The sequence below is a fragment of the Erythrolamprus reginae genome, chromosome 3, assembly GCF_031021105.1.
Source record: "Erythrolamprus reginae isolate rEryReg1 chromosome 3, rEryReg1.hap1, whole genome shotgun sequence".
NCBI classification, from domain to species: Eukaryota; Metazoa; Chordata; class Lepidosauria; order Squamata; family Dipsadidae; genus Erythrolamprus; species Erythrolamprus reginae.
In genome coordinates, this window is record NC_091952.1 from 77,025,062 (window position 1) to 77,052,374 (window position 27,313).

At 41.7% G+C, this 27,313-nt stretch overlaps 1 protein-coding gene across 2 annotated transcripts in view; it reads right to left on the reverse strand.

The window, feature by feature from the left end:
- The window catches only part of SLC1A7 (solute carrier family 1 member 7), an 85,767-nt gene that overhangs the window by 13,976 nt on the left and 44,478 nt on the right, over nucleotides 1-27,313 (reverse strand). For both annotated transcript variants that reach the window (XM_070745880.1, XM_070745881.1), the window contains 4 exons: nucleotides 12,163-12,205; nucleotides 5,673-5,892; nucleotides 3,708-3,807; nucleotides 781-1,014 (listed from right to left, as the gene is read on the reverse strand). In XM_070745880.1, coding sequence (XP_070601981.1) covers nucleotides 781-1,014; nucleotides 3,708-3,807; nucleotides 5,673-5,892; nucleotides 12,163-12,205 — 597 coding nt within the window. The remainder of the gene's footprint in view (nucleotides 1-780; nucleotides 1,015-3,707; nucleotides 3,808-5,672; nucleotides 5,893-12,162; nucleotides 12,206-27,313) is intronic.

Genomic DNA, 27,313 nt, shown 5'->3' on the forward strand with positions numbered 1-27,313 from the left:
GCGGACCGCTGGTCTAAGGGACAGATATTGGAAGGATTAAATGCAGAAATTAAAACAGTATTCCAAGTTTGCTGTGATAATATATTTTTAAAAACCTTTATCCAGCAACTGGCAGCATCTAACTCATATTTGCTAATCATGTACGAGTAGTATTGGGTCAGGACAACAGGCAGGATCAATAAGCACCAGCAAATTGTAGGACTATTGACTAAATCGGGACTTGAAATAACCCATTTTAACAATATAGTGGCAAATTACTGCCATATTTCTGAGACCAATAAGATCGCACAGGGTTGGCCTTCTCTGAGTCCCAGCGACTATGCAATGCAGGTTGGTGGGGCCGCGGGGGAGGGCCTTCTCCCCAGCTCTATGGAACCAACCCCCACCCCCCCGATATATGTACTGCTCCCACCCTGCTGGCCTTCTAAAAGGCTATGAAGATTTGGCTTTGCCGGCAGGCCTGGGGGCCATGAATTATACATCTTTCATGGCCAAATCATATTGAATGATGGATTGTTGAATTGTGCATTTTCTGGGGTTATTGTTTTAATTTATACTTGACTTTTTTTTATTGTTAACTGTACTTTTTTATATTGTTGTAAGCAGCCCTGAGTCCTTCAGGACTGGGCGGCATAGAAGTCAAACAAACAAACAAATATTAGTGCTAAGAAAATCACAAGAGGGTGACCATGATATTCCAGAATTGAAACATGTCTAGAAACATTTTTTTCCCTTAAAGCGGAAGCATCGCTCTACAATTGTAAACATTGCAGCTTGTACCTGGATGATGTGGCCAGAGCAATAAGCAGTGCTTGAAGGATGCCTCTGATAAAGACAATGGGGTTCTTCTTGGTGATGAAGAAATACATCATTGGCAGAATAACAAGTCCATGAACGACTAGTCCACAAAGTACTGTAACAGCATAAAATCCTAGTTTCTTCCCAATGGCTGTGGGATCATCCATTTCCAAAATCTTACCAGCTATAAGAAACACTATTCCAAATGGAAAATACCTAAGAAAGAATAAAGAGATATTCTATGCAAAGAATACAGTGGCAGCAGGGGGCAAATGAATGGAAAGTGCAATGTTTTGGTGAAAGTACTGCAGCTGGATTGCAGATTACAGAGGCTTAAGTCCCCATCTGACCAAAGTGCTTTTTGAATGACTTTATTGAGCTCTATTCCCTCAACCCAATCTTCCCTACAGAGTTGCTATCAAATGGAAGAAAAAAAATAGAAATGCAGTAAATAAATGCATCCTTGAAATATCACAGATATTATTGTAAGACAAAATGGGTCTTATTCTGCAAGATACTTTTGCAACAATTTGGCCTCTACAGCCATACAGGTGAATCTCCCTTTTGATAGAAGCTGTAAGGATATACTTCCAGGGGTGGGTTATAACTTACTTTGGTGCTGGTTCGCTTCCTCCCACGCTGTGTGGATGTGTTGCATGGGCGCATTGCAGTGCCAAAACCTCAGCTTCTGCATATGCGCAAAAGCAAAAAGCAGCAAAAAGATAGGAGGGGAGCTGAAAACAAGATGGTAGTGCGTGCGCAGTGCTGAAAACTCAACCTTCTGCGCATGCATAGTAGCCCCTAACCCCCAACATTTCTCCCTTAGACTCTCCACGATTGACCTCTCCAGGTTCCTAAGAGGCCAGTAAGGGGTGTACATAAGTGCACTGGTGTGCCTTTCATCCCCTGTCCAATTGTCTTTCCTTTCTCTCACTTATCATATATATTTTCTTTCTTTCATATATCCTCTCCTCTAAGTTCACTTTACCCTTATATATATTACTACATGTCTATTTTTCTTCCTATGTATTTGTGTATTGGACAAATGAATAAATAAAAATAAATAAAAAGCCAGGAAGAAATAGCCTCCCCAAAAAAGATGGTGGCGTCCACAGACCAGCACTGACAGAACTGTCTCTGTGATGTCACCACTGGTTTATTATTGGTTCTATAGAACCAGTGTGAATTGGGAGGAAGCCACCTCTGTGTACATCCTTGTGGTATGAATTCATCACTTGTAGATTGGTTAAGAAGAAATAGTTCTGAGACACTATGCTGAGGAATCCTCATTTCTATTTCTTTCTTGGATGCAGAGAGTTTTCCTCTTATGTAGGCAGACCCCCCAGCCCATTGCACTCTCATGCAGTGAGGCACAAGAAATATCAAGCCACTATTCATGTGGAATTTGATTTCTGCCTGAAAATATCCTGCAGGCCAATGTTTACAAATATCTTTTAAAAAGGAGAATGCCTTGCCTAGCACCACCTATACCACCAGCAAGGCTAGCGAAAATGTACACCAATCTTAAACCTAACTGTTGGAAACGTGGAGAGAAATATGGCTCATATTTTCACATGTGGTGGACCTGTAGAAAAGTTAAAGGAATTTGGTTGAAACTTCAAAAATGGATAAAAGAAATAATAGAGATTGAATTAGAAATGAAACCGGAAATATTTTTGCTTGGCATCATTGAAAATCAAATGAAAAAGGAACAGTATTATCTTATACAACATTTAATAACGGCAACAAGAATAACTATAGTTCAATTCTGGAAAAATGAAGCTATGCCAAATTTATTTTATTTATTTATTATTTAGATTTGTATGCCGCCCCTCTCCGCGAACTCGGGGCGGCTCACAACAAAGCATAAACAAATCGTACAAATACAAATAGATTCAAATAAATGTAAATACTTAAAAAAAAGTTTTAAAAAGAACCCCAATATACTAACACGCACACACACAAACACACCAAACATAAATTGTACATGCCCGGGGGAGATGTTTCAGCTCCCCCATGCCTGACGGCAAAGGTGGGTTTTAAGAACTTTACGGAAGGCAGGGAGAGTAGGGGCAGTTCTAATCTCCGGGGGGAGTTGGTTCCAGAGACTCGGGGCCGCCACAGAGAAGGCTCTTCCCCTGGGGCCCACCAACCGACATTGTTTAGTTGACGGGACCCGGAGAAGGCCCACTCTGTGGGACCTAATCGGTCGCTGGGATTCGTGCGGCAGGAGGCGGTCTCGGAGGTATTCTGGTCCAATGCCATGAAGGGCTTTAAAGGTCATAACGTAATAAAAAAAATGTTGGACTGGTCCGAATCAGATAAGCTTACAATGGAGCTAAAAGAACAAGACAATTCAAAATACTATAAAATTTGGAATGACTTTTACATATGGTTGAACAAAAAAACAACCACTAGTAGTGCTGCGTAACAACAAAATGGTATGAATACAAATTACTAAAGAATTAAATACAATCTGCTTCTTAGTTTAGTTAATGACATGTATGTTTTCAAATTGTAAAACAAGAACAAAAAAATTAGAAAATACACGACAATGGTCAAACCATTGGTTAAAATACCGCAAAAATTAAAACAAGGAGGTTGTCAAATGAGCCAACCTCAGGAGGGGTGAGAAGACATGCTACACTCAAGACTTACCCCATTCGCGTCTTTTAATTTTTTGTCTGTATTGTACTCAATGTAATGTAAGTTGTTACTGTTTATTTGTTTAATTGTTTATATGTAAATAAAAATCATTTAAAAAAAAATAAAAATACAAAGGACAATGCACGCCACTCTGTACATGCTATTTATATCATTCAACAACCCATTCAGTTTATGTACGCTGATTTCATTGCTGATTACATACTTTTACTTGTCAATATTTATTTCTCCTGACATTTACTTACCATACAGTCACAGCCACTATCTTCATGACCGATTCGTTTAAACATTGGCAAAAACTGATCAAGGGAACTCCACTGGTACCCATTCGGCCCAGCATTATACCTACAAATACATAAATGTCTTAGTTTATTCTTATTTATCTTCATTTAAACTTATATCATATACATTGAGCCTTTCCTCACTTGCACCTAACCATGGTAAAAACATGCACTAGTAACTCCCCCCTCCGCTCTATTCCTATTATTTTTATCTCAACCCCTGCCTATGAATGAGACAGGCTTAAAGTCAATCTTTAGAAAATGTGATTTACTCCCATTGAATATTTTAGCTATGGTAAGTCTTGGCTTTGAATAAAATCTTTGTCTTTCAAATTAGAAACAATTCAAGCTGGTTATAAATTGTGCTAAGCTAGTCAAACATTCTGCTGCCCTCTAGAGGACACTTTAAAAACTGCTGAACTGATTCTCAGTTGTTGTTGTTATTATTATTATTATTATTATTATTAATTAGATTTGTATGCTGCCCCTCTCCGAAGACTTGGAGCGGCTCACAACAACAAAACAGTATAAATCCAATGATTAAAAAATAATTTAAAACCCTTAATATAAACAACAGTCATACATCTCAGACAAACCATACATAAAACGGAAACAGCCTGGGGTTATTCAATATTGTTCTATTTAAAACAGGCTGCTGTTTCAGAGTTTCATGTCAATATTTTTTAAAAATTGGCAATACTGAAAAAGTTAGACTCACAGTGGTTAAATTATGGAAGTGCCTAATAAAAAATCCACAGCTACTCCCTTCAAAAGACAAGGAGATCCGTCCTCTCCTTTAACGGGAACTCTATAAAATGTTAAAAATCTCTAATATTTAGATTTAGTGGGGCCATGTAATATTAATATTATTCTAATACAACTCTAAATATAGCCACAGTCCTTCAATTATATATTTAGAATTGTGAAACATATTTTCCACGTTAAAGCATTAAAAATTCTAGAAAAAGCAATTAATTGGGGAACCTTCTAAATGTCCTAGACTTCAATTCATGAAATCCAATCAGCATAAATAACTGATATAGTATACAGTGACCCCTCGATTTTCGCAGGTTCAAACTTTGCGAAACGCTATACCATGGTTTTTCAAAAAATATTAATTAAAAAATACTCTGTGGGTTTTTTTCTATACCACGGTTTTTCCCACCCGATGACGTCATACGTCATCACCAAGAGTCACTTCTCTCTCTCTTTCTCTTTCTTTCCTGTCATTCTCTGCTTCATTTTCTCATTTCTCTTTTTTCTCCCTTTTTCTATCATTTTTTTCTCTCTCTCTACCTTCCACTCTCCCCCCTCTTGCTCTCTCTCTCTTTCTCCCTCTCCCTCTCTGTGAGAACGCCTGCCCCCACCTCTCCTGCAGCCCCCTCGCTGATAGCTGGGACGAAAGTGCTCTCAGCTACGGGACTGTGAGAGGGGCGAGGCAGGCATTCTGAAAGCGCTCAGAGCGGCTACCGGCCGAATGAGGAGGATGAGAAGCCGTAGCTGCCAGCGCTGCTGCAGGACGACCCGTGTCCGAAGAAAGCCGGTGAGAGGGGTGGATCGGGCGGGCGGGCGGGCGGTAGCGGCAAGGGGGCCGGAGGCGCGGGGGGGGCAGCCGACATTCAAACCAATCTTTGCCGGCCTCCGCACTTTCGTCGCTCCCTGCCCTAATTTCAAGCTCGGCTCCTTGCACTGCCTTGAAAAAGGGTGCGTGGGGGTAGTTTTTGGCTGTCCATAGCCAAAAATTGTGTTTTTACTTCCGCACTGCTACTTCGCGGAAAATTGACTTTCGCGGGAGGTCTTGGAACGTAACCCCCGCGAAAATCGAGGGAACACTGTATAATGCGGTTGTTCAACTTGCCTAGAAAGCACCTGAATAGTCTATTTCATGCAACAATTTCATTTGATATGCTATTTAAAAAAGCAACTTACCCATGGTAGCAGAGAATATTACAATTCCCAACACATTCATGCCTTCACTAGTTCCTGGCTCTGATTTATAAATAACTTCTGGTGGTGGTGTAATGTCCAAAGCAAAATTCTGGATGTTGGATCCATTTTCATCTTGCACCCCATAGATTATAATTCTATGAGTAATACTTTCAGATGATGTTTTGCTCACTTTGACAATTGGAATGCTTTTGGTTCGATACTGAAAGAACATAGATTACCTGGGTTATGAACATAGAACATAGATTACCTGGGATTACCTGGGTTATTACCTGGGTTATGTGCAGAAGGATACTCTATTTCAGTGTTTCTCATTCTTGGCAACTTTAACATATGTGAACTTCAATTTCCAGAATTCTCCAGACAGCAGGGGAATTCTGGGGGTTGCAATCCACAATATATTTTGGCCTGGAAATCATTGCCATTTATTATTGCAAAGATTAAGAAAATACTGGGTTTTTTCCAGGGGGAGGGGGAATTTGAGAGCTTTGGCTATCAATTTGCTATCTACATCAGAACATCTTAAAAGTTCCTGAGGCTGTGAAGGGACTCATCAGTTGAAATTTAAAATTATTTTAAAATTTTCAACTCTCGAATGCAGACAACAACACAATTGGAAAACAGCATTCCAACCCATGCAATTGTAGAAAACATATACAGTGATACCTTGTCTTACAAACTTAATTGGTTCCGGGACGAGGTTCTTAAGGTGAAAAGTTTGTAAGACGAAACAATGTTTCCCATAGGAATCAATGGAAAAGCGATTAATGCGTGCAAGCCCAAAATTCACCCCTTTTGGCAGCCGAAGCGCCCGTTTTTGCACTGCTGGGATCCCCCTGAGGCTCCCCTCCATGGGAAACCCCACCTCTGGACTTCTGTGTTTTTGCGATGCTGCAGGGGAATCCCAGCAGAAGAATCCCAGCAGGGATTTCACTGAGGCTCCCCTTGCTGGGAAACACCACCTCCGGACTTCTGTTGCCAGCGAAGCGCCCATTTTTGCGCTGCTGGGATTCCCCTGCAGCATCAGAAAAACCTGTAAGTCCGGAGGTGGGGTTTCCCATGGAGGGGAGTCTAAGGGGAATCCCAGCAACGCAAAAAGGGGTGCTTCACTGGCAACGGAAGTCCGGAGGCGGGGCATCCCAGCGGCGGCGGTGGGTTTGTAAGGTGAAAATAGTTTGTAAGAAGAGGCAAAAAAATCTTAAACCCCGGGTTTGTATCTAGAGAAGTTTGTATGACGAAGCGTTTGCAAGACGAGGTATCACTGTATATCCAGAAAAATAAAAAAAAAACATTTCTATAAGTTAACACGCCAAAGATATTTTCAAATACCCAAATCACAAAAGTTGGTAAATAAATGCAAAACAATAATACTGTAGATCCTCACATCTTATCCAGCATTTCCTGGGTCTCCAATTTAAAAATAGATTTTTGTGGGAGAATGAGATTTAAAGAGGGACAGAAGAGGCAGAAAAGTTCATTGTACTCTGTTTATAGGAACAAAGTTATGATTCCATCTCCAATTTCTCCTTCTGTAGAGACCATTTATCACCTAACAAGGCAGCAGTTCATGTAAAAAAAAAACCTGATGCCATTCTCCTCCATTAGTAGCATTCTCTTTTCCTATTATTTTTCTGTCATTAAATAAAATTTAATGTATTAATAGCTTTAACAGTTATTACAAACCCTTCATCTGGAAGCCTTTGTATATTTTGGCCTGGAAATCATTGCCATTTATTATTGCAAAGATTAAGAAAATACTGGTTTTTTTCCAGGGGGTGGTGTAATTTGAGAGCTTTGGCTATCAATTTGCTATCTACATCAGAACAAACAATTCAGAGGGTACTTTTATATGGGATGGAAGTATAGATAGATGGCTCATTGATCGGTGAATCAATTAATTAATAGATACGGTGTTTTTGTGAAGTCTAATAGGCTGCCATTATGGCTTTTGAACTGCATTTAACAGTTATACAAATCTATTTGCCACCAGATCTTAGACCCATGTAATGTTAATAATAGTGATAGGAACATATTCCTATCATAACAAGTCAGCTCTCTTTTTCAATATTATCTACAGCAGGGGTGTCAAACTATTGGACCAGACTACCTCCGGAACCGCCTGCTACCGCACGAATCCCAGCGACTGATTGGCCTTCTCCGGGTCCCGTCGACTAAACCAGAGGTCCCCAACCGCCGGTCCGCGGACCGGGACCGGGCCGTTGGGGCTTTTCAGCCGGTCCGCGGCGCCAGGGCCCCCTCGGCCTTTCCACACCACCAGCGGCGCTCCCCCCGCCAGCCAGCCAAGCCCCGCGCCCGCCGGAACCGGCTCCTCGCTCTCCCCCCGCCGCCCGCCGCGTTTGCAGGAGGTGGGGAGGGTTGGGCGGCCCGCCAAGGCCAGGAGGGACGCCGCTGCCCCCCCCTTCCCTCTCTCCGCCCGCCGCTGCGCCTCCTTGACGCCGAGAGGAAATGCCGGCAAAGGCTTTCCTCAGCGGAGGCCGGCGAAGGTGATATTGAATGTCGGGGGAGAACGGGCGGCACGCGCTCCCTATCTCCCTGCTAGCCCACTCGGAATATTCAAAATAAGAAAAACCTTTGCCGGCGAAGGCTTTTCTTATTTTGAATATTCCGAGTGGGCTAGCAGGGGGATAGGGAGCGCGTGCAACCACCCGTTCTCCCCCGACATTCAATATCACCTTCGCCGGCCCCGCCTCTCCTGCAAACCCCCTTGCTGAGAGCCCGGGGCGAAAGTGCTCTCGCAAAGGTGAGGCGGGCAGGGCGTGCGCGCGTCATCGCTGAGAAGAACGGAGAGAGAACGAGAGTGAGTGAGAGCAACAGACAGCAAGATAGAGAGAAAGTGAGAAAGAGAGAGTGAGAAAGGGGGGGAGAGAAAGAGATAGCAAGAGAGAGAACAAGAGAGAGAAAGAGCGTGAGAAAGAAAACAAGAAAGAGTGAGAGAGAGAGAAAGCAAAAGAGACAGAAAGAAAACAAGAGAGAGAAAGTGAGAAGAAGAGAGAGAAAGAGGGGGAGAGAGAGAAAGAGAGAGGGGGGAGAGAGAGAAAGAGAGGGAGAGGGAGAAAGAGAGAGGGAGAGGGGGGAGAGATAGCAAGAGAGGGAGAGAGGGAAAGGGGGAGAGAGGGGGGAGAGAAAGAGAGAGGGAGAGAGAGAGGAGATAAAGGAAGAGGAGAGAGAGAAAGGAAGAGAAAGAAAGAAAGAGGGATAGAAAGAGAGAGAGAGTGAGAGATGCTCAGTGAGCCTTTCTTTGAAGTTGCCTTTCTTTCTTTCTCTTTCTTGCTTTCTTTCTTGCTCTTTTTCTTTCTCTCTTTTACCTTCCCTTCCTCTATTTCTTCTTTTCTTTCTCCTTCCTACCTTCTTCCCTTACTCTCCCCTTTCATAAGTTTCCTTGCTTCCTTCCTCTGTTCCTGTCCCTTCCCCCTTTCTTTCTTTCTTTCTTTCTTTCTTTCCTTCCTTTCCTCCCTCCATTTCTTGCTTTCCTTTTCCTTCCTCCCTTCTTTCCTCCCTCATTCCCTTCTTTCACTCCTTCCTCTCTTACTCTCCCCTTTCACACCTTTCCTTGCTTCCTTTGCACCCTTCTTTTGTTCCTGTCCCTTCCCTCTTTCCTTCCTTCCTTCCCACCCTCCGTCCATTCATTCACCCATTCCTCTCTTGATCGCCCCTTTTACGGCGCCGCTGACAGCTAGCTCCCCCCCCCCAACGGGCCATGGAAAACTGGTCTAGCTTAAAGCCGGTCCCTGGTGCAAAAAAGGTTGGGGACCTCTGGACTAAACAATGTCGTTTGGCAGGCCCCAGGGGAAGAGTCTTCTCTGTGGCGGCCCCGTCCCTTTGGAATCAACTCCCCCCGGAGATCAGAACTGCCCCCACACTCCTTGTCTTTCGTAAACAATTCAAGACTCACTTATACCGCCAGGCATGGGGGAGTTGAGACACCTTTCCCCCAGGCTCTTTTATATTTTGTTTTATGTTTGGTATGAATGTGTTGTTTGGTTTTTTAAATATGATAGGGTTTTATATGTTTTTTTAATATTAAATTTGTTCTACTATAATATTGTTTTTATTATTATTGTGAGCCGCCCCGAGTCTTCGGAGAGGGGCGGCATACAAATCTAATAAATTATTATTATTATTATTATTATTATTATTATTATTATTATTATTATTATCTATAGCAGGGGTGTCAAACTAGTGGCACATGGGCCTGATGCATTATGCACAGGTCACGTTCATACCAGCTCCATGAAGGGAAAATAACATTGTGATATATCAACGTGTCATCAACATTAGGGCAGGTTTGACACCCATGATCTACAGCAACCTACCCCAAAAGTTATCTCTTAGATGCATTGGGGTTTGCATTGATAATATATCTAGAAGAGAGAAAGTTGGAGCAGAAATAATTACCACTTTTCTCCAAATACATTCCTTCAGATACCTTAAATTGATCCTCTCTTTGAGGAAGAACACATTGGAGAAGCTCTGCTTTATACATTATCCATATATATATATATATTTGTTTTCTGTTGAATCACCCTGGTAAACCCAAACATGGAAGAAGCATCCTGCTTTCCTTTTTGCCACTCGGCCCCACCCGGGGCCATAGCCAAGGCAGATACATTTTTATAGTCGACAACTACAATATATATGTGTAATATGTTTTTGCTGATTTATGAAAAGGAAAGGAGACTAGTATAGATCTATTTCGAGCTTATTATGCTCTCATCAGCTAGACATGTCTAGCATAATAAGCTCAAAATAGATCTTTACTACTCTCCCTTCCTTTTCACTTATCAGCAAAAATATGTTATACACACACATCTATATGTAAAATCAAGACAATATTTTACTTATGGAACTTTGAATAGTTTAGAATTCTACTGTAGGTATTTCCGCCTTCTGTTAATTCTCATATTATTTAACATGTTAAGGATAATAATGAATTGATGATGCTGATGGTGATAATGATGGATGATAATGTTGTTGTTATCCATTCAATGGTGTCTGACTCTTAACAATTCTATGAATCAAAATTTATCCACTACCTCTTTGAATTTTTCCATACTCTGCCTAGCTTTGATGATGTCCAGTCACTGTGTTCTTTGGTGGTCTGGTTTCCTTTTACACACTAACTCTTCCCAACATAATTAACACACTAATACAGTTGGAAGAGACCTTGGAGGTCTTCTAGAGCAACACCCTGCTCAAGCAGGAAACCTTATAGTATTTCAGACAAATTGTTGTTCAGTCTCTTCTTTAAAATCTCCAGTGTTGGAGCACCCATCGGCAAAAAGAATCCAAACCGCACATACAAACTGAATAAACAATCTCTCACTGCCAACCCACACTCAGTAAAAGACCTTGGAATACTAATATCGAATGACCTAAGTGCTAAAGCCCACTGCAACAATATCGCCAAAAAAGCTTCTAGAGTTGTTAACCTGATCCTACGCAGCTTCTGCTCAGGCAATCTTACACTACTCACAAGAGCCTACAAAACTTTTGCCAGACCCATCCTAGACTACTGCTCATCTGTCTGGAACCCATACCACATCTCAGACATCAACACCCTTGAAAATGTCCAAAGATATTTCACCAGAAGAGCCCTTCACTCCTCCACTCGAAACAGAATATCCTACGAAAATAGACTAACAATCCTGGGCCTAGAAAGCCTAGAACTACAGCGCCTAAAACACGATTTGAGTATTGCCCACAAGATGCTGCAACGTCCTACCGGTCAATGACTACTTCAGCTTCAACCACAACAACACAAGAGCACACAACAGATTCAAACTCAATACGAACCGCTCCAAACTTGACTGTAAAAAATATGATTTCAACAATCGAGTTATCGAAGCGTGGAACTCATTACCGGACTCAATTGTGTCAACCCCTAACCCCCAACATTTCTCCCTTAGACTCTCCACGATTGACCTCTCCAGGTTCCTAAGAGGCCAGTAAGGGGCGTACATAAGTGCACTGGTGTGCCTTTCGTCCCCTGTCCAATTGTCTTTCCTTTCTCTCACTTATCATATATATTCTCTTTCTTTCATATATCCTCTCCTCTAAGTTCACTTTACCCTTATATATATTACTACATGTCTATTTTTCTTCCTATGTATTTGTGTATTGGACAAATGAATAAATAAATAAATAAAAATAAATAAATAAACTCATTTCAGTGATTACTTGTTCTAGCTGTCAGGAAATGTATCCTTGATTCTAGGTTGTTTGAATCTTTGATTAGCTTGCTGCTTTCTCCAGTGAGGAATTTTTAATGTTTGTGGCTATCAGGAAGAGTACCCCATCAAAACTTAGTCAATATCTCTATTAAACTAAATAATACAAGTGCTGGTAATTTTAGAGGTTCTCGTGGCTTATCTGATGAATTATAAATGGCTTTCAGTTTTTTCTTATGAATTGCAAAGAAATATTTTTAGAATTCAAAGAGCTGGATTCATACCTGTTTAAAAGTGGCTTCCACAAGGTTGGCAGGAAACATGTTCCTGAAATGACAAAAAAAACCTAGTCAAGGGAATACATAGAATTTTAAAGACAAAGCTCTGCACACTTCAAGTAAGCAGCCATTTATAATATAAAACATATTATGTGGCTAAAAAATAACTTCAATTTCTTCATGGTAAGTGATTTTCCTATTTTTCCTCTTGTAAAACTTGGGGGTGGGGGTTTGAACAATGTGATATTCTGTTAATTTAAGATTTTTAAAAATAAATATTTCTAAACATTTATAGTTAAACACCATGCAAACATCCTGGCATAATTCTTCTATGCCACAATAATAATCTCTGCGGTTATCTCGCAACAATGCACCTGTAACTACCATATTTGGAAATTCACTCAAGACTTGTCATTACAGGCTAGTACTGTACGTGCCAGCAGATTTTCTTAGTTTGGTTCAATTATTGTTGGGTAAAAAGAGACAGATTGCACCTAACATCAAATAAATCCAAACAATCAACAGCACACATGAATCTGGCCATGCATTGTTCTCACACTTTCAATTAAAAATTAAACTCTGAATCAGCATGTAACGAGAAAGACACTTTACCAGAAAAAAAGAGTTGTAATTCTGAGTGGTGGAAATGTGATTATTTTGCAATAAATGTTTCATTTTTATGAAAGGCTTTTAGTTTTTCTCATTTTATTGCATTGCCTAAAAAAAATACATGCTTAGGACATGTATTTTCAATTTTCCCAAGAAATCTAAAATTATTTCCCTTCAATTGCCTTTTAATGTTCCAAGGATCCTTTCATACAATCAAATCATCTGGTGCCATAGATTGTATCCATGTACATTAGGAATTTCATTAATTTTGTTTGTGATGTGATTTGGATGAAAGGTGCTGCAGACATGCAAAGGATTACTTTGCTGATTAAATGATAGATTAGCAGTTTATGATGGATAATTAATCTGAAGCAACTGTTCAGTGGGGTTGCATTCAGACTGAAGAGGAATGAGGTATGTGTGTCTTAGCAACCTTTGAACTTGTGCCTCACTTCTAGCTGCACTGACATGCAATGAGGATTATCTGGAAGAAGGAACATCTGTCAGATGGTCATTAGTGATCTAATGTCAAAAAAAAAAGTTTTAAGGTTCTAGCATCTCGTTGTTTTTATTATTATTTCTCTTGCAGGAATTAGGACTGTTCCTTTTAATAGATACTAAAGGAAACCAACTCTGACTGTTCTTTGGAAGGAAAGATACTGAAGCTGAAGCTCAAATACTTCAAGTACCAAATGAGATGACAGGACCAGAGGTGGCATTCAGCTGGTTTGGACTGGTTCAGGTGAACTGTTAGCGGAAATTTGGAGTAGTTTGAAGAACTGGCAAATACCACCTCTGGCTGGCCCCACCCCTGCACACCCACTTGCCAGCTTGTTAATTGCTCTGCCCACCAGCCCTCCCACCATGCCCTGCTCCACCTCACCCCACTTCACCCCACTCCACCCTATATATCTTGCCGGCTAATCTCCTAGAGTCGCCCACTCTGCTCATCAAACGTAAGCATGCTGTCCACTCACCCTTGGCCTTGGGTTGGGGGCGGGGCCCAGCGATGCACCATTTCCTGTCTCCAGCCTTGTCCCAGAGCCTCTGCCCGCTTGCTGTTCATCTTGGCCAGATCAGGAAATGCATCATTCCCCTGCTCTGGCATTGCCCCGAGCCTCTACCCACATGCTGCAACCCCCCTCTGACCTCAAACCATGGTAAGCTGAAGCAATTTATTTGGCCTGTGGCCTGCCGCATTAGGCTGAAGGGCCATGGGTGGGAGCAGGCGCAGGAGAGCTGTAGAGCAGTGTAAGAAGATCCATCCAGTCCATTCCCAATCCTCTACAGCAGTGTTTCCCAACCTCGGCAACGTGAAGATATTTGGACTTCAACTCCCAGAATTCCCCAGCCAGCATTCTGGGAGTTGAAGTGCAAATATCTTCACATTGCCAAGGTTGGGAAACACTGCTGTAGAGGATTGGGGATGGACTGGATAGATCTTCTTACTTGTAAGAAGTCCCATCCAGAAAGTGCTGCAGCGGAAATCTTGCAGCCACTTTTTCCATCCCTTGCAGAGCCTCGATTGTTCATGGAGATAGATGCTCAATGCGCTGTTCAGATCAGCAGCTGCTTCTCTCCACTGCTGCTCTTGCTCAGAGAGCTTCTTATGCACTTTAGCAACTGTGAGCCACTGTTTTCTCTAAGTCCCACCCAGAAAGTGCTGTGGCACAGAGAAGCAATAGCCACATTGAATGCTGTCTTTCTCGGCTGCAGTGCTTTCTGGGTGGGGCTTAGAGGAAAGAGGCAGCTCACAGAGTCTTCGGAGAGGGGCGGCATACAAATCTAATAAATAATAATAATAATAATAATAATAATAATAATAATAATAAAAATTGCACAAGACGTCAGTGCAGAGAGAAGCAGCCACTGCCCTGGAGAGCAGAGATGGAAGGGAGTAGGCCTTGAAAGCTGCTTGGTTGAGCCTCACAATGTGGTGGATATTTTTGATGGACTGGTGGTAGAATTATTTAAATCCCACCAGTTGTTTAAATCCAGGAAACAAGAAAAATAAAATTAAACACAATTAAGGCACAATTAAATCTGTGAGGCTCCACAGGCATCCTCTTGGAGTTGTTTGTTGGTCTTTGTTGCTTGCATAAAGGTGATTTAAGATGCAGGAGGTGTTCAGAAATTATATGCACAAATCCGAGTTTGAACGTAAACCAGAGATGGGTTCCTCCCAGTTCGCCTGAGCTGGTTGCAACCCACTGATAATGTCACAATGATGTCAAAGAATCAGATCAGTCAGTGCCGGTCTGTTGAGGCCACCATCTTAAAAAAAAGGGGGGGGGTTGGGTTCTGGGGGTTTTTCTTCTGCACATGTGCAGAAGGTGAATTCCCTGCACTGTGCATGCATTGCCATCTTGGTTTTGGCTTTTTTCGGGGAGGAATTTTTTGGGATTTTTTGCCACTGTGCATGCATGCATGCAGCCATGCAGCATGGGAGGTAGCGACTTGGCAGTTAGAGCCCGCCCCTGACATAAACCATAAAATTGTCACAGGATTAGGACGATGATAGATTTAACCTGGACAGTCAGTTCACCTCTGCTTGTCCAAATTGATCAACCAATGTTAATCCTAAAATGTAACATGAGATCTGAATACACCATAAAAATTAGATAGTTTTAAAAAGTTTTTGACAGTTTTCCTCTTGCAACATTTCTGCATCGGTATACATCCATTATATATCTGTCTATACAGCATATGTATAAATTTATTTCTTTATTTATTTCTTTATATTATTTGACTTCTATGCCGTCCAATCCTAAGGGACTCAGGGCGGCTTACAACAGTATAAAATTACAATATAATATAATTCTAAAACCCTAATTAAGACTCATAACAAGCAACTCATAACACACATGCATACCATTCACGTAATCATACTAATGCATGTGGTCAAGTTTATTTATTTATTTGTTTGTTTTTTAATTTATTTATTCAATTTTTATGCCGCCCTTCTCCTTAGACTCAGGGCAGCTTGCAACATGTTAGCAATAGCACTTTTTAAACAGAGCTAGGCTATTGCCCCCACAATCCGGGTCCTCATTTTACCCACCTCGGAAGGATGGAAGGCTGAGTCAACCTTGAGCCGGTGATGAGATTTGAACCGCTGACCTTCAGATCTACAAGTCAGCTTCAGTGGCCTGCAGTACAGCACTCTACCTGCTGCACCACCCCGGCTCATTTTCAATGGTGTTAATTTAGGGCCCACAAGCCTGCCGGCATAGCCAGGTCTTCGTGGCCTTACGAAAAGCCAACAGGGTGGGAGCAGTGCGGACATCGGGTGGGAGTTGATTCCAAAGGGCTGGGGCAGCAACAGAGAGGGCTGTCCGCGGAGGTCCTGCCAGTCTACATTGCTTGGCTGGTGGGGCCCATAGGAGGCCAACTCTGTATGCTCTAATAGCTCTCTGGGAGGTATCTGGCAGGAGGCAGTCCCATAGATAATCTGGCTCTAGGACATGTATGGGTTTATAAGTAATAACCAACACCTTGAATTGTGCCTGGAGACTGATAGGCAGCCAGTGCAGCTCACGGAGTATAGGTGTTATATGGGTGTACCAAGGTACAACCATGACAACTCACACAGCTGCATTCTGAACAATTTGAAGTCTCAAACACTTTTCAAGGGCAGCCCCATGTAGAGCACATTGCAATAATTGAGATGGGAGGTGATGAGGGCCTGAGCGACTGTGCATAGAGCCTCCTGGTCCAAATAGACCAGGATAACAATAAATGTGGTTCCATTATCCTTTATCCATACTAGTATATTAATATACTAATTTATAAACATACATTTATACAAATTTATAACTAAATTTATAACTAAAGAGAAGGATATAGGGGTAGTGATTTCTGACAGTCTCAAAATGGGTGAACAGTGCAGTCAGGCGGTAGGGAAAGCAAGTAGAATGCTTGGCTGCATAGCTAGAGGTATAACAAGCAGGAAGAGGGAGATTATGATCCTGCTATATAGAGTGCTGGTGAGACCACATTTGGAATACCGTGCTCAGTTCTGGAGACCTCACCTACAAAAAGATATTGACAAAATTGAACGGGTCCAAAGATGGGCTACAAGAATGGTGGAAGGTCTTAAGCATAAAACGTATCAGGAAAGACTTAATGAACTCAATCTGTATAGTCTGGAGGACAGAAGGAAAAGGGGGGACATGATCAAAACATTTAAATATGTTAAAGGGTTAAATAAGGTCCAGGAGGGAAGTGTTTTTAATAGAAAAGTGAACACAAGAACAAGGGGGACACAATCTGAAGTTAGTTGGGGGAAAGATCAAAAGCAACATGAGAAAATATTATTTTACTGAAAGAGTAGTAGAACCTTGGAACAAACTTCCAGCAGACGTGGTAGATAAATCCACAGTAACTGAATTTAAAAATGCCTGGGATAAATATATATCCATCCTAAGATAAAATACAGAAAATAGTAGAAGGGCAGACTAGATGGATCATGAGGTGTTTTTCTGCCATCAGTCTTCTATGTTTCTATTTTCTAACTACTGTCTCCTTTCATTGATATTTTCTTAGCTTTTGCAGCTATCTTCTAACCAATTATATCATACAATCCATACCAAATAGTATTCCATTTCTCCGTTATCTTTTATCTCTTCTGTTACACTACCCATCTCCATGCACTCTAACACTTTTCTTATCACACTTTCCTCTGATGGTATAGTATTATTTTTCTAGTTTTACACATACACAATTCTGGCTGCAGTAATGATGTGTAATATTGTATTTTTCATCATAATTTCCTGTAAGTCTGCCTAGTAAAAATAATTCCAGTTTCAGTTCTATTTGTTGTTTTGTAATCTCCTCGAGCCATTTTCTTATTCTTATTCAAAAATTTTTCACTACTGTACACATCCACTACATATGATAATAGGTTCTATGAGCCTGTCTGCATTTCCAGCAGTCCGGTAATTTGTTTGGGTACATTTTTGCCAATCTCCCTGGAGGTAGATGCCATCTGTAGAACATTTTATATAGGTTCTCCTTGTTGGCTGCCAACATGGTGAATTTGCAATCCCCCTCCCCTCAGATCTTTTTATTGTACCTGGTGAAACCTGTTGTGTGTGAACGTCCATGTATTTTGCCACAGCTGTGAAAAGCAAGATACAGTAAACCTATAGAGCAAGGAGTCTCGAGTTCTCGAGAAGCCCTTTCAGATAGAGGGCTATCAACTCTTCAAAGGTCCTTCTGGAATAGAAAACTTCTTTTGAAGACCTCTTGTATTCTCAGCACCACCAGTGAAGATCTGATGGTGAAGAAGGCTCTTCTTAAAAGTCAAAATAGAGTGAGCACAACGTCCTATTAGTAGTCCTGTTTTGCTTAGCCATAGTTTATCACCCGAGCCACAATGAATAGACTTCATGTCTCAATCAATGCATAACAAACCACTGGGTTTTGTCCAACCAGTAATGCCATCAAACTCAACCAGGTCATAACCTTTTCCTTCAGATAGTTTATTACATCTTGTCTTTCCTATTGGACATTTGAAGAACAAGTAGGCAGGAAGACTTGGGAGCAGCAGCCAATAAGTATTCTAACACCTGTTGGGTTTAGGAATAAACCATTTTGTGTTGTGGGCAACTCTGTACCTCTATATTGTTTCATTGAAGAAATGACTAGGTAGAGAAGAAACACTGTCCCCCAGTTGACTAGATTTGGAGTTGATATCTAGTGTGACTCATAATCAAGCAGGCTAGGTTTGAGGTTCAAATGGACTTTCACATCAATATGGGTTGCAGGTCCATATAACATGGTGAAAAGCAAACTAACCTGGTTAGGCAGGTTGGGTGAACATGCCTCTACAGAAGAACTACTGGGAATCCTCACTTTTCAGAAGATGTGATGAGAAGAGTATGTATTTCAAGAACTTCCTTTTCTACCGCAACTTCCTGCCACATCTGAAACCCAAAACTCTGTTTAATAGCTAAGATGCTTCTAATAATATGACCGTTGCATCGTCCAAGACTGGAATTGGTCCAGGGACTTTTGTAGAAGATAAAGTTTGGTGGTTTGGTGTTCTACCATGCCATGGTTGCATGATTCAAATGTTTGTTGTAGTTCCTTCTTAACACAGATTTTGGGGGAATTACTGTACATAAGCATATTGTTGCTTGAGAGCTGTTTAGTATCCAGCTAGGGAAGTGACAAAAATACATCTGTAATCAACCAGTAAATAAATCAAATTAAAACCCACCCAGAAGTTTAAAAAACACCGGAGATTCAGAAATAAGATTTCAGCATGAGTTTTAATGAAGAAATGGAAACAAAAGCATGAATGGACAATTATCAAAGGTACAAGCAACATACAAAGCAAATAAAATAGAAATAAACAATTACAGCTCCCTTTTTTTCTTAGCTCTAAAACTGAGACAAGAAAAGAGAGACGCCAGGCAGTGGAAGAGGATGAGCTTCAAAGGAAATTCTAGAAACTCAACCTTTTCAGATTCTAAGCCAGATACCAACAAATGGATCTTCATCTTTTTAATCCACGTTAGATCATTCCTAGGCTTAGACCAATCTTTTTTTCAGAGCGATGCAATGACAAGCAGACATTCCCTCAATATCCTGGAAGACACCTTCTTTTAGTCCACGTGTCCACATGTTCCCTAAGCCATAAGCCCAGACTTCACTTTCTGAAAGAACCAGAGATCACACATGGTGTGTTTCCTCCAACACAAATGGACTCACAGCTGATGAATAGAATAGGACTGATGAAGGTCACAATGGAAGCAGGTGGGTGGATGATGATCTTGATTGACGGTGTCTGGTTAATGATGGAAATGGATGACACCAGTCAAGGGGTCCAGGCTGAGCTTTCAGCCAAAGAAGGACCTCTATAGCCAAGATGTTTGCTGAGCTTCTTCCCTTGATACCGTCACGTAAAACTCTTGAACTGATCAATTGAGCGAAGAGATAATTTCACAGGAGCACCTAGCGTTCTTTGCCATAAGTGATTGTGGGAATACTGGGGGGGAAAAATGCAAGCAATGGGATCAAAACAGAGCAGACAGAGGAGAATTGTGAAAACTACAGGCAGGCCAAAATAGGGCCTGACACGCCTTAGCCAATCTTCTGAAATCTGTTTTTGGTCATGGAGAGTCCTGGTTTACTTAACAGGGGAGGTTGCAAGGGAGGGCGCAGATGCTGCCACGGCGACCAAGACGTCCCAGGCGGCCTCCGAAATAGCCTCCAGGGGCACATGGAGTGTTGCCTCCAACGGCGACGGGCTCACAGCTGGCGGAGAGGATGGGGCCAGGGATCGTGACCACAACTGCAGGTGGCTGGATGGTCACCTCGGATGGTGGGATCTGGTTGATGGGTCGTGGATTGACTCCGGCCAGGGTGCCCAGGCTTCCTGAGGTTTCGGCCAAGGCACCAGCTCCGTAGCCATAACCCAAACCATAGCCAAGACCTGCATAGCCAAGACCTGCATAGCCAAGACCTCCATAGCCAAAACCTCCATAGCCAAGACCACAACCAAGGCCTCTGGAGCCAGCTGATCCAAAGCCAACAGCTGGAGCGGAGGCACAAGATGGCACAGCACAAGAGGGTCCACAGTAAGCCATGGCGTTGAGTTGTAAAGTGAGTCTAGTGTAAGAAATAGAGAGAGATTGTGAGAATTATGATCAATTCAATTTTATCACTGCATCCATTGCTTCTTCTGTCAACCAAGAGGATAACTTTAATAGGCTTTGATTTGCTAGAACTGGGGTGAATAGTAAGCTCTAACTGATCTTCTCAAGTTAGGCTTTCTCAGCCTAAAATGGTCAAGAGGATTACCAGTCCAGGCCATGAATTTTGGAAGGCAGAGCTGGAAACCCAACCCTTCCTTTCTTTAGAGGGTAGAAGAAAATGTTGAAGTAAAGGTCCAGCTTTTAAAGACTTGGCTTTCTTTCAGCACTCTCATTATTTTTGAAGCCAATTTTGGATCCAACATGATGGTCCTTGACCAACTGACTTCCTCAGGTTATAGTGAAAAATAAAAAAGACCCTACCAAGAAAAATGCATGGTTGAAGTCACCAGGATTAAACATCAAATATAAGGCTCCGTAATAGGATATAAAGTAAGGGAGAAACCTCAATTTCTGTGTCTTCTGAGTCCATCAAGTCTAAAAATACTCTGTAAATATTAGCTCACCTCTGCACCATATGCTATTGTTTAACGCTAAAGAGTATGCTTCTTTCTTTGGCCAGCTAGTGGCCAAGTCCTAAGATCAGGTGAAAGGTCCACCCATATTTTTCCTGTCATCTTCTCTAAATTTCTCAATTTCTCAACTGGTTTCATGAGTTGTGTAAGTCTGACTCTGAGTAAGAAGTCAAGAATTTTTGAATGAGACTTTTGCTCATTCTAGTAAACAGTTGAGTTAACTGGAAACCCTCAAACATTTGCTATTACAACCTGGATTTTATATGCATGACCATCCAAGCTATCTCAAAAAGACCTGATTGCTTTCCAGTATCCTAACCATAAACTCTTTGGATCTAAAAATAGAGGAGAGGGTGTGGGAGGGAAACTCAAAATGAAGCCCATCTTAGTCCTTCAAAAAGAAAGTGTGAAGCTGGTTCTGAAAGCAGAAGCATCCAAAAGCATTCTAGTCTATGATGAGATCCAAAGTTTGAAGAACCTCAGATTCTGACTTGAACATCTACCTTATCTGCTTGCAACCAGGAGGGATTCTCTCTGAGTAGATAGTCTTACCTGCTTTGGAGACAAGTAGTGAAGACAGGAGAGTCAACCAGAAGCTGATCGCACTACAGAGAGTAGAGAAGGCTTTTATACAATTTGGATGGCGTCCCCAGGAAGTTGGGACTCATAAAAACTTCATTTGGCTTCCTACAATTTTCTTTTCCATCATTCAAAAGAAGAAAATAAGGTTCTTCACTCAGCAGAAATTGTCACCTTAGCATTCTGAGGTACAATCATCACGTCACCACAAATAAGCTACTGGATGAACTGTGCATCCTTTCATGTTTGCCAACTTCAGGTTAAATTGCTTCTGTTTATCTGATCTTGGAAATGTGCCTCTGCCACAGGATGGGGATAAAGATAAGATCAAAGCAGGGTTTGTTGTCCTCAGTTGCAATTCTGTGAAAATTATAGCATTTCCTTGAATCAGAAAAATAATCTTTGACTTCAAGGTAGAGACCTTATGATTCTGCAGATATTCCTGAATCTACCCAATACATGGGAAGATGAAAAAATTGTGTTCTCAAGGCCTTGTTGAAAGCCAGTAACCCCAGTTCACTCTAAACCTGAGGCCACCTGCTCCAGGGTGACTTTATTCTTCAGCAATGTCTGGAGGGAGAAGCATCCTGGAGGTCCCATCACCAACTCCAGAACTCCAGAGTTGAACTTTCTCCATGATGGCCCCCCTTTCTGAACTATGTAACCCAAAAACTTTGACCAACCCAACCTAAGCTTTCATGGAACCATGAATACATATTTGTTCTGGAACACGTTTGAAACTGCGTGAAAATCACATACTGATGTTGGCACACTAGTTCTCAAGATATGATAATGGTGGTTTGTTCAAACAAATAAGTTAACATGGCTTAGCAGGGTAGATAAATCCAGTGATATCCTGAAGGTCCCATCACCAATGGAGTGACATTTCCAGAACCTCGGTATTCAACCTTCTCATTATAAAGCCCTACATGGCATCGCCCCAGAATATCTTCGGGACCGCCTTCTGCTGCACAAATCCCAGCGACTAATTAGGTCCCACAGAGTTGGCCTTCTCCAGGTCCCGTCGACTAAACAATGCCATCTGGTGGGACCCAGGGGAAGAGCCTTCTCTGTTGCGGCCCCAGCCCTCTGGAATCAACTTCCCCCAGAGATTAGAACTGCCCCCACCCTCCTTACCTTTCGAAAGCTCCTGAAGATCTACCTATGTCGCCAGGCATGGGAAAATTAATATAACCCTAGCTACTATGGTTTTATGTATGGTCTGTTAGATTGTGTGATTTTTTTTCTTTTTTATAATGTTTTAAATTGTTTTTAACATTAGATTTGTACATGTTGTATTGTTGCTGTGAGCCGCTCCGAATCCTCTCGAGAGGGGTGGCATACAAATCTAATAATTAAAATTAAATTAATTAAAGTTATAGTCTTGTCACCTCCAGAAGCTCAGAATTGAGCCTTCTCCATGATAGTCCCTCTATCTGACTATTTGGTTTATCCCTAATATTATGACCAACCCAATTTTAGTAAACTTTCAAAGAAGCATAGAAATGTGGCTGTTTTGGAACACAATTGGACTGGTGTGAAGATCAGAGATATGGGACGTGGATTTAGTGTGATCATCTCCTATAGAATCGCTTTTCCTGGTTTCTATTGCTTTTGTCTCTTTTTGTGCTGGTTTCTTCCAGGACTGGACTGGTCAATAAGCCAGAGTCAGTAAATAAATGAACAAGGAATACTAGTATATTTAAAAGTTATTATCAGTGATGGAAATCTGGCAGCAAAGTTCCCTCCACTGGGAGACTGCCGACTTTGTGGAACGATTGACCGTGATGAATGCCAATTCTTCTTAATCTTAAATATTGAGAAAAGAGTTTTGATTTTTTCCCCTCTCATTTTCAATTGTTGCCGTCACCTTTTAAGAACATGAAAGCGGGGTGGTGATGCTAGGAATAGACCAGGTCCCAACATAACATAACATAACATAACATAACGTAACGTAACGTAACGTAACGTAACGTAACAAACACAACACAACACAACATAACAACATCACATCACATCACATCACAACACAACACAACATAACATAACACTACTAACCAGAGCGCATAAAATATTCATCAGATCAATCCTTGAATACAGCTCATCTGTCTGGAACCCACACTGCATATCGGACATTAATACAATAGAGCGTGACCAGATATACTTTATCAAAAGAATCCTCTATTTCTCTGTTCGCAACAGAATACGCTACCATACTTGAAATCCTAGGCTTAGAAAACTTAGAACTACATTGCATGACTTAAGCATAGCTCACAAAATTATCTGCTGCAACATCCTTCCTGTCAACGACTACTTCAGCTTCAACCACAACAATACACGAGCACACAACAGATGCAAACTGAAAATGAACTGCTCCAAACTTGATTATGAAAAATATGACTTCAGTAACAGAGTGGTTAACGCCTGGAACTCACTACCTGACTCTGTGGATTCTTCCCCAAACCTTTACCCTCAGACTGTCTATTGTTGACCTCACCCCATTTCTAAGAGGTTAGCAAGGGGCATGCCCACCGTTCCTGTCCAAATGTTCCCTTAATATGGTAAATGGTTTAGCTTTACTAGATAAGTTGCCAAAGCAATGGAAACTGCAGTTTAATGTTTCCAAATATAAAATAATGCACTTGGGGAAAAGGAATCTTCAATCTCAGTATTGTATTGGCAGTTCTGTGTTAGCAAAAACCTCAGAAGAGAAGGATTTAGGGGTAGTGATTTCTGACAGTCTCAAAATGGGTGAACAGTGCAGTCAGGTGGTAGGGAAAGCAAGTAGAATGCTTGGCTGCATAGCTAGAGGTATAACAAGCAGGAAGAGGGAGATTGTGACCCCGCTGTATAGAACACTGTGAGACCACATTTAGAATACTTTGTCCAGTTCTGGAGACCTTACCTACAAAAGATGTTGATAAAATTGAATGGGTCCAAAGATGGGCTACAAAAATGGGGGAAGGTTTTAAGCATAAAACCTTCCCCCATAAATCCCCAAGTGCATTTATCAGGAAAGACTTAATGAACTCAATCTCTATAGTCAGGAAGACAGAAGGGAAAGGGGGGACACGATCGAAGCATGTAAATATGTTAAAGGGTTAAATAAGGTTCAGTAGGGAAGTGTTTTTAATAGGAAAGTGAACACAAGAACAGGGGGGCACAATCTGAGGTTAGTTACTGAATTTAAACATGCCTGGGATAAACATATATCCATCCTAAGATAAAATACAGGAAATAGTATAAGGGCAGACTAGATGGACCATGAGGTCTTTATCTGCCGTATTATCAAATACGTACTTGAATAAACAAGCAAGCAAACAAACAAATAAGTAGCAATTTTCATGTGTCATGCCTTCATTAATTCATTGTGTTTTGAATGAATGAATGGCATCCATAGAAGAAAAGAAAAGAAAAGATCAAAGGGACAACTGCAACTTATGTGGTTAACAAAACGCTATGTCTTCAACTACTTATTTCTACTTATTAAAGTAATTTGGGTGGGAGAGATGAAGCTATGCAGAAACTGCTTATTAATGAAACCCTGGGGCATAAAGGGGGTGTCTCTATTCTAGCAGTGGGGGACAGAAAACAGTATAAAAGAGCTTCTTGTGTTGAGAGCTTCCATCAGCTTCATCTCCTCCTCTTGACTGCTTCTCTAAGAGTCTCTCTGGTAAGTCCCTCTGAGATGCCTTCTAAGCTGTTACAGTTCTGGAATGGGATGGCATTACAAGATATCCTACTTAGAATCTGATAGATGGATGAGAGGAAGGAAGGAAGGAAAGAAAGAAAGAAAGAAAGAAGGAAGGAAGGAAGGAAAGAAGGAAAGAAGGAAAGAAGGAATTAATTGAAACAGGTCCTATCTCCTCTTAGGAATAGCCTAGAAAATTGTTTCGCTCTGACCTTTCCAAGCTCTGAGCATTCAGAAAATATGTTTGCCTTAAAATGAGATTTTCAGTGACCTATATTTCATTCAAACGTTAGGACAAAAACTTCCAGATTTGTAGAACTATGGAACAGCCATCTGATAGGGGTTGTAGCTTCTCCATCTCTGGAAATTTTTCAGAAAAGACTAAACAATTACTTCTGGTTCTCATGCTTAACCAGTTGAAATGTCCCTGGGTCTCACATGGTCACTGTTAATTAGCTTTCCAGGCGGCTTCCATGAAGCAAAGTCAATAGGGAAACCTGAGTTCTTTTAATGACTAAAGGAAAACAGGTTGTAAAATCAATTCTGATTCATTTAAGGACTACACCACTTGGCAATGGGATCCAAATCTGTGTGTTTGAAAATGAGGACATTATTTATGACAGACCCAAGTGTGATCATGACTTGCTTCCAGAAGTTGTGGATACTCCAACACCAGGTTTTTTAAAGAAGAAATGGGATAGTTATTTGTCTAAAATGGTAGAGGGGGTTGGACTAGAAGACCTCTGAGGTCTCTTCCAACTCTGTTATTCTGTATGTTGGGCCTACCTGTCCATGATACCAGAAAGAGTCTTTTGTTTTTTCCTTGAGGAAATTCCTGCTTTCTGTGAATCACAAAACCCATGCTTCTTCTTCCAACAGCTCTTCCATCTAGTCATGGCTTACTGTGGACCTTCTTGTGCTGTGCCATCTTGTGCCTCCGCCCCAGCTGTTGGCTTCGGATCAGCTGGTTCCAGAGGCCTTGGTTGTGGTCTTGGCTATGGAGGTTTCGGCTATGGAGGTCTTGGCTATGCAGGTCTTGGCTATGGTTTAGGTTATGGCTATGGAGCTGGCGCTTTGGCCGAAACCTCAGGAAGCCTGGGCACCCTGGCCGGAGTCCACCCACAGCCCATCAACCAGATCCCACCATCCGAGGTGACCATCCAGCCACCTGCAGTTGTGGTCACCATCCCTGGCCCCATCCTCTCCGCCAGCTGTGAGCCTGTCGCTGTTGGAGGCAACACTCCATGTTCCCCCGGAGGTATTGGACGCTTCGGTGCTGGCTATTTTGGAGGCCGCCTGGGACGTTTTGGTCGCCGTGGCAGCATCTGCAATCCTTGCAACCTCCCTTGTTAAGGAAACCAGGACTCTTCATGATCAAACAGAAATTTTAGAATATTGGCTAAGACATCTCTGGGTCCTACATTGGCCTGCATCTAGCTTTCACTTTCTGCATGGTACTATCTATCTGGCCACCTTCAGCAGATAGTACCATGCCTTTCTGCAGTAGTAGGTTATGAATTAATTACTACTGGTTTGTGCATGCGCTTGCATGCACAGAAGCTTCCCGGGTGGGTGGGTGGAGCCTTCTGCCACTGCTGCTATCAGTTCTTAAGAACCGGTCCGAACCAGGAGCAATCTCCCACTGCCTTCCTGTTAAATGAGCCCCCTGCTAAATTGATAAGGGAAGGGATTTTAAATGAAGTTACGAAGGAAAGATCTGTGAACATTTAGAAGTTTGTCTCTTCCCTGCTTTCTAAAATTATTTCTAAAACCGGAAATATGGATTGCTTTGGACTGCTTGACGCATTTGATGGTTTCTCTTAATGTTTTTTCTTTGCACTTGAATAAAAGCGATTCTGCATTGTAAACTACTAATTCTCCTTGGTTGTCATTTGAAGATGGGTGAAATCTTCTCTTGGTGGCTGTGGAGGTTTTCTCCATGGATCCTGGATGGGGTAGGGATGGAAAGAGAAGGATGGCTATAATTCCCCTGCTGATGGTAGATGAAGCAGATGGGTTTTTCCTTTGCATTCTTCTGTACAGAACTGGGCTGGGCCTTGGTCAAAGCTGACAGAGGGACTATGACAATTCTGGTTCTCCTG